This window comes from Pteropus alecto, unplaced genomic scaffold (genome assembly GCF_000325575.1).
Source record: "Pteropus alecto unplaced genomic scaffold, ASM32557v1 scaffold143, whole genome shotgun sequence".
Lineage (NCBI taxonomy): Eukaryota > Metazoa > Chordata > Mammalia > Chiroptera > Pteropodidae > Pteropus > Pteropus alecto.
Window position 1 is genome coordinate 4,035,914 of NW_006434828.1, and position 7,678 is coordinate 4,043,591.

Here is a 7,678-nt window from a genome sequence, read left to right on the forward strand (position 1 = left end):
GAGAGACCCGCGGAGGCCTGGGAAAAGGGTGGGGACCAGGCCCCTCCCCAGGGAACTCTGGCCAGGAGGCCCAGGCCGGCCGCTCCCCCCTGGCCTCAGCTCCACCTCTGTGCATGGGCAGGGCTGGGGTCCGAGAGCTCCCAGCCCCCCGCAGCCTGCAGACTGAGTGAAGGAGCTGCCCCGGGCAGGTGGGGCTCGCTGAGGAGACAGCCCACTCTCGGGGTGCATGGGGGCGTCCCCAGGAAGGTGCAGCAGACACCCCTCACCCGGGCTCCGAGGGCAGAGGCCTGGGGGAGCTGGGGGCATTCCGGACTGGCCTGGAGGAGGGGTGGCCTGGAGAGAAGGCTTCTGAGGGGGTGGGCAGGCTTGGGGGCGTGAGGCCACAGACGGCGGAGGGGCGGGAAGGGCAGGGGGGCTGCAGCGGGGCGGCGGGAAGTCGGCCCGTCCGGGTCCGGGGTTCACGGCCGGCCGCTGGCCACGAGTCTGTGTCCATGCGTGTGGGTGGTCACCCCGTCAGCAGGGGGCTGTGTGAGTGCGCACAGTGCCCTGAGCGAGTGGCCTTCGTGCCAGGGTCTGTGCGTGCGGCCGGCAAGACCACAGCCGGTGGGGGGGGCAGGGGGAGCAGGGCGGGGCTCCCCCACACACCGCGAGAACGCTCCGTCGTGCTCCCCAGCTGTCTCCGGTGCTGTCTCAGCCGGCCCGCTGCTTCTCTGGAGCGTCACCCACTTCCTTTCCTGGGAAATAACCCCAGGAGGCCCGGGCCAGCTGGAGGCGGGGAGTTTGTCACCCCGACACTGCTGTCGTCAGCCCGCCCACCTCCTGCCCTCCTTAAGGAGGGGTGTCGTCATCCGGCCTGAGGGGAAGGCGAGGGACGACTGGCCAGAGAAATGGAGGCTGGCTGCAGGTCAGTGACTCCGGGGGGCCTGAGCTCTCGGAGCCGGGCCAGGGCTGTGTCCGGGGGCTTGGAACCTCAGTGTCCTGAGGGGGGCACTGGTCGGGAAGGGGCCCTCCTCCCTGAGTGGGCAGCAGTGCAGAGGGACCCCCACTTCACTCGAGACTCTGAAGCCACCTCGGAGCTGTGAGCTCTGCCGTTTGAAACCCTGGTGTTTGACTTATTGGGGTGGCATTGGGTAGTAAGGTGATACACGTTCCGGGGGTACGAGGTCATCACTCGACCTCGTGTACGCCAAGTGGGCTCGCCACCCGAGGTCTGTCCCCTCCCGTCACCGTGTTCGGCACCCTCTTCCGTCCTCGCCGTCCCCGCCGCATCCCCTCTGCCGGCCTCTGCTCTGCTGTGCGGCCATGAGCTCGTTTTTGTTGGTTTTGTTCGTTTGTTGCTTTTTGTTTTATATTTTCACACGTGACTGAAATCGTAGTTTTTGCCCTTTTCTGTGCAGCTTATTTCACTTAGCACGATGCTCTCGAGGTGCCCCGCCTTGTCACAGGTGGCAGTGTTTCATCTCTCAGGGGCCGAGCGGTGCTCCCTCGGGTGACGTGCCACATCTCCATTGTCCGTTCGTCTGCTGCTGGACATGGTGACTTAGGTGGCTTCCGTGTCTCGACCACATAAACAAGGCTTCAGGGACCGGGGGCACAGACGTCTTTGTGGATCCGTTTTTTCACTCTTCGGGGTAAACACGCAGAAGAGGAATTGCTGAGTCGCGCGGTAGCCCCGCCCTTGAGAGCCGGAGGAAGCGCCGCTGGCTCCCACCGCATCCTCCATGAGCCGTGAAATTTCGGTTTTACTCACGGCGCCCGTCCTGGATCCTGGGGTGTTTCTTCCGTGGGATCCCAGCTCCAGGGGCGATGGGGGTCTGCACCCCACTCTCTGCCCCAGACCCCACTCAGGGGGCCGTGGGGTCCACGGCGGGAGCTCTGGCCCCCCACGTGCGCACCCAGATTTCTCTCCAGGTGATTGCACAGGTATCTCAGAGCTCTCGACTTCCAGTGCAGGAAGCAGACCCGAGGGGGAGCCAGTCTCTGCTCCCCACCCCCAGGACCCTTCCCCGCACCCCCCCGCCCCCCACCCTCGTCCTCTGCAGGAAACGCAGGCCCCAGGCAGTGGAGGGCTCTGAGCACGCGCAGTCTGCAGGGCGGGGCCCAGCTACCCCAGGGCCGTGGTGGCTACGTGGTGTCTGCTGGAGGGGACAGGCCTGCACATCTGGGCTGGGGTCCCTGTGCTGGCCACTCATCCCCGTGCTGGGGCAGGGCGCAGGCAGGATGTGCAGTGGCTTCCGGGGACCCCACCTCACCTGGTGGGACCTGGGGCTCACCTTCCCAAGCTTTTCTGGGGGGCACCTCAATGGACAGAGATGAGGGCCTTGTGAGCCAGGCACAGTGACCCAGAAGGGGCAGCGACTGTCCATGCTGCGGGCGCCACCGGCCAGAACAGGGAGGGGTCAGCCCTGGGCCCATCTCGGGCGGGGAGAAGGGAACCCCTTTGGCAGGCTTCCCTGCACAGTCACAGGGTGGCCCTGTCAGGTTCTGAGGATTTGAGGGAGCCCACAGAGCTGGCCTGGTGGGTCACGGTGTTTCCGGGTGGGCCGCGGCCGGAAAGGCAGGGTGGGCAGGAAGGTGGGTCCCTGAGCTTGTTTCCAGGGGCGTCTGGGGGGTCTGCAGAGCCCAGCCTGGCTCACGGTCTGAGGGATCGGGGACCTGCACAAGGTGAGGCGTCTCCCACAGAACGGACGAAGAAAGAGCGGTATTCTCAGACGAGGAGCGAGGTCACGCGAGTGTGTAGAGACTTGACACGCGGTGAAGAGTTCGTGATGTCTTAATTGCTGGCAAATGCGCCTTTTAAAATTTGGGAGATGGACTGGAGTTTGTGGCGGAATGTTTCGGTTTCTGGCTGAAATCTGTGCTCTTGCTTCCTAGTTGAAATGTCTGGAGGCTCCCTGGGGTGGCCGGGAGGAAGTGAGCGCCCCCCACACACCGATCGCCCTGACAGCTGTAAACTCTGGGTATTTCTCCCCTTCCCACGTGGGGAAGGGCAGGGGGCAGAACCAGCTCAGCCGGACGACCCCTGGGTGGACTGACCCCCTTCGTACTCCTCCCAAAGGGCAGGGAGCCACAGACGGCCACTGCTCACCGGCCAGTGTGGGTGGGCTGCCCACTCCCCCATCCAGGCCTGTCCAGGCCTGTCCAGCTGCAAGAACCAAGGTGGGCTGCTGGTAGGGGATGTGGCAGCTGTGCCCACGAGCTCCAGGATCCCACTGCATGTGACTCCGGCACCCTTTATGTGAGGGAGACTGAGGTTGGTCCAGCTCGGCAGGAAACCAGAATCTGCCTCAGCATCACCTGCCACGCCCTGGAGGTCAGGCCCCCGGCCCTGACGGGTTGGTCCCAGCCCTCCTGGTCTTGGCCTTGTCCATGTCCAGGACAGCAAGAGGCTGGCCTGCGTGGCACAGATTGAGGCTGGGTGGGAACTCCTGAGGATGCCGATGGCCGGGTGGAGGCTGCCAGTCACCCCGAAGCCAGTGTGAGCCGTGGGTCTGGGCCTGGAGGGGCAGGGCTCCTCACGGCTCTGCCATGGGGTGCTCAAGGCCACTCCCGACCCCAGACAGGGCCTGGGCCAGGGCCCCAGGGCACAGGACTGGGTAGGCGGGCACTCGAGGAAGGTAAACGAGAGGAGGGAGGCCAGAGTTCTGGAATTTTCTGGGGAGCTATCCTGAGCTGCAGTGCCTGCCGTCTTGGACCTGCTGACAGGAATGGCAGGTGGATGCTGACCGTCCTGCTGAGGGGGTGTAGGTATGGGTCAGTTGTGGGCACCTCCTGTGGCCAGGCCTGGCGGGAGGGGGTGCTGCTGGGCTTTGTCCTGGGCCTTCCCTAACGAGGGTGGCACTGGGGTTTGGCTGGGGCGAGGCTGGCCGGCCTCCCCGCTCCGTCCTGGGGGCCGGCTCCACGGGGCCTGGAGGTGGACAGTGACCCCCGCTGCCCTCCTCTGCCCAGCAGCAGGCAGGGCCCGGGAGAGGAGGGCTCCGGAGAGGGGCGGGGTCTGGCTCTGGGCCTGGCTGGCTCACGGCGTGGCCTGGGCCACGGGCCTCTGAAGGCCTTCGTTTCTCCAGCCGCCCAGTGGGCAGGCGTCTGGCCCGAGGGGGCCTCAGAGGCCCTCGTGTCTGTGATTTCTTTGGGAAAGTGACTTTTGGGCTGGGGCTCACTGCCTGCGTCCCTGGCCGGAGGCAGGCAGGGCCCCGCGCCCTTCTCACCCCCTGCCCCTTCTGCAGCCCCAGCACCATGAACAGCAGCAGCTGCAACTTCAGTGAGCCGTCCTGGGCCCCGCTGGTCACACGCGTCAGCTACGCCTACCTGGGCGTGCTGCTGGCGCTGGGCCTGCCGCTCAACGGCCTGGCGCTCTGGGTGCTCTGCTGCCGCCTGCAGCAGTGGACGGAGACCCGCATCTACATGGCCAACCTGGCCGTGGCCGACATCTGCCTGCTCTGCGCCCTGCCCTTCATGCTGCACTCCGTGATGGGGAGGTCCGAGGACACGCTGTTCTGCCAGCTCTCCCAGGGCATCTACCTGGCCAACAGGTACATGAGTATCAGCCTGGTCACGGCCATCGCCGTGGACCGCTACGTGGCCGTGCGGCACCCGCTGCGCGCCCGCGGGCTCCGCTCCCCGCGGCAGGCGGCGGCCGTCTGCGTGGGGCTCTGGGTGCTGGTGGTCAGCTCCCTGGTGATTCGCTGGGTTCTGAGGACACAAGACGGCGGCTTCTGCTTCTTGAACCCCGGCCGGCACAACCCCAAAACCATCGTCTTCTCGCTGCTGGGCTTCTACCCGCCGCTGGCCGCGCTGGTCTTCTGCTCTCTGCAGGTGGTGACTGCCCTGGGCCGGAGGCCGGCTGCTGACCCGGGCCAGGCCGAGGCCACCCAGAAGGCCGCCCGCATGATCTGGGCGAACCTGGCCGTGTTCGTGTTCTGCTTCCTGCCCTTGCACGTGGTGCTGACCGTGCGGATGGCCACGGGCCTGCACACCTGTGCCATCCACACTGCCCTCATTGTCACCAGCAAAGTCTCAGACGCCAACTGCTGCCTGGACGCCATCTGCTACTATTACGTGGCCAAGGAGTTCCAGGAGGCGACCGCAGTGACCAGGCTCCCCGGAGCCATGGCCCACAAGAGCCTGGACTCCCTGAGTGTGACTCTGTCCTAGAGGGACAAGCGTGGAGTGTGAGCTGGGTCCCAGGCTCTCCGGAGGAGCAGCCTGCTGGGGGGACCAACGACCAGCAGCTGCCCTGAACTCACCATGGGTTGTAGGCTCCCTCCAGGAGGCCAGCGGGCAAGGACGAGTCAGGCGCAGAGCCTGGGGGGACAACAGTCCCTCCCTGGGCTGAGAGAGGGACAGGGACAAGGGCAAGGGGACCGAGGCCAAGCAAGGCCGCCCCAGGGAGCCTGGGAGGGGCTGCACACCTGCTGTGCCCTGGTGCACCTGGGCGTGGGGCCGGAATAAAGCTGTCCACCCGGGCTGGGCCTGACGGGCCGTGCGTGTGCCGCCCGTGCACACACGATGGCTGCAGCAGGGCCAGGGCCATCTCCCCAGGCGCCTCTCTGGGGCTCTCCACTTGGGGTTCCCCTCGGGCCCTCAGACCTGCTTGCTACCCTGCCTGACTTCTCAGCCATCCGAAGCCCCTGGCAGGGCCGTGGCAGACGTCCTGGGCCAGGCTCCCACGCAGGGGCTGCACAGGCGCCGTAGGGTGGGGTAGGGAGGCGGCGGGGGGCGGGGGGGGTGGCCGGCATCTGCCGAGGGGACACTCGCCCGTGCTTCCTCTGGGAAAGCCTGAGGCCCCTGCGCTGTGCCTGCCTCTCCCGGGCCTCCCGACAGGCCTGGCATCCACACTCAAGTCGGAAGTGACCAGAGCTTTCCAGAGGCCCCGTGCGTGCCGCTGCAAGGCCGGCCTGGGTTCAAAGCCCAGCTCTGTCCCCTGCCACCTCTGTGTCTTCGGGTGCCAGCCTCCTGCCCTGTCCCCGTCCCGCTGTGACCGGAGTGAGATGGCTGTCCCGCCCTGGCAGGGCTGGCCTCGTGGGTTGAGGCTGACACAGAGCCCGGCCCCTGGCCTGGGGGCCCTGTCCTCGGGGGTCCCATGCTCGCTCTCATGCTGCTGTCCTGTCCTGAGTCCCTGCGTTTGGAGGGACAGCCCGCACTGCCGTCGCTGGGCCCTCCCGTCACGTGGCGCAGGCCCTGGTGGCAGGCTGGCCTGCGCTGGGCTGAGTGCCCCTGGTCTTGGGGCTCCGGAGGCCTCAGTCCCCCCGTCGGCAGCTGTCTGGACTGGACCGGGCAGCTGGCAGCCTCCCTGGGGCTCCTGCTGCAGTGGGGGGCCCATGCGGGTGACCCCAGGCCGTGGGAGCCCTGGGTGCAGAAGTGGAGGGGGCAGCCGGGGGACAGGGGTTGGGGGGGTGCACCTGGCCCCTCCCTCTGTTCCATCTCCTCTCCCGGGATCCCCGCCCCTCCGCTGACCCAGGTTCTTCCACAGCTTGGTGATTTGTCTCAGGAGGAAGTCAGGAAACACGTGGCCAGCGTCTAGGGCCAGCGTCTAGGGCCACGTCCAGGTCTTGGGATCTGCCCCACGCCCCTGCTCCCCACCCCACTGCATACTCCATCCAGGCACCGGCCCCCTGACCCTGACCCAGCCCCACCCCCGCCCCACCCCGCGACCCAGGCCCGCCCAGCCTCTGTGTCATCGGCGAGGTCATCCATCTTTCCCGTGGGCCAGGCCTGACGCCCACCTGCCCGCCCAGCTGCGCAGCCTCTCCCAGCCCTCACAGCCCTCAGCTGCCCCTCCTCAGGGCCCCGCCCCACGCCCCCTCCTCAGAGCCCAGGCCTTCGGGAGCTCTGGCCATGTGCCCACCAGTGGGGGCCAGGGCGGGGCTGCATCCTGTCCTGAGGCAGCGCGGGGTGGCCAGGTCCACTGTGCCAGCCGGCAGGCATGGGCGGTGGCCTTCAACTAGTCCCACAGCCCTCCTCACAGCCAGCGCCCCCCAAAATCCCCACACTGTCTCCAAGACTCTCTCCACGATTCGCTTCACCCTATCCAGTCTCCCCACGCGTCTGCACCCCGCGCTTGTCCTGTAGCCCCCCAAAGCCACCTGCTGCCATCACGGCCCACCCTTCTGCGTGAAGCCGACGGTTTCCAGACCACCCGACGTTCCAGGCGTCCACCTGGGGTGGGGTGCCCACTGCGCTGACCAGCTCTCTGAGGCTGAGTGTAAATGTCTCGTCCTGTCCTTGGCCAGATTTGGGGATCAGGGAGACAGGCAGAACTGGGTTGGGCCTTTGCTCCAGCGCCCCACCCCCAGTGTTGTGGGCCTAAGGGGGTTGTTGCCCAGATGGCCAGCGAAGACCAGCAACAGAAGAGGCCTTTAGACCGAAAGGTTGACTCGGGTAGACGGTGGCGGCCTCCTGGAGCCTCGTGTTCAGGGCTCCGAGGCTCCCGTTCAGAGGCGCACCTGCCCAGGTGGGAGCTGAGCCCGGCCCTGCCCCGTGCGTGCCCCGTGCGTGCCCCGTGCGTGCCATGCCAGGGCCGTCCTCGCTGGGGTGGAGGAGATGCGGGCAGCATGGGGAGAAGCCGCTCTCCAGGGGCTCTGCAGGGTCTCCTGGCCGAGGCGCTAGTGGTGCGGCTGGAGGAAGCACTCGGGCCCCCAGGACCGCCCGCCTCCATGGGCGCACGGGGCCTCCAGGGTGC

The 7,678-nt window shown here is 67.2% G+C and overlaps 1 protein-coding gene across 1 annotated transcript in view; it reads left to right on the top strand.

Annotated features, from left to right (window-relative positions):
- The window catches only part of CAPN10 (calpain 10), a 26,594-nt gene extending 21,132 nt beyond the window's left edge, over positions 1-5,462 (top strand). Inside the window, exon 4 of the mRNA XM_025045418.1 lies at positions 4,224-5,462. Coding sequence (XP_024901186.1) covers positions 4,224-5,151 — 928 coding nt within the window. The 3' untranslated portion in view covers positions 5,152-5,462. The remainder of the gene's footprint in view (positions 1-4,223) is intronic.
- The last annotated feature ends 2,216 nt before the right edge of the window (positions 5,463-7,678 follow it).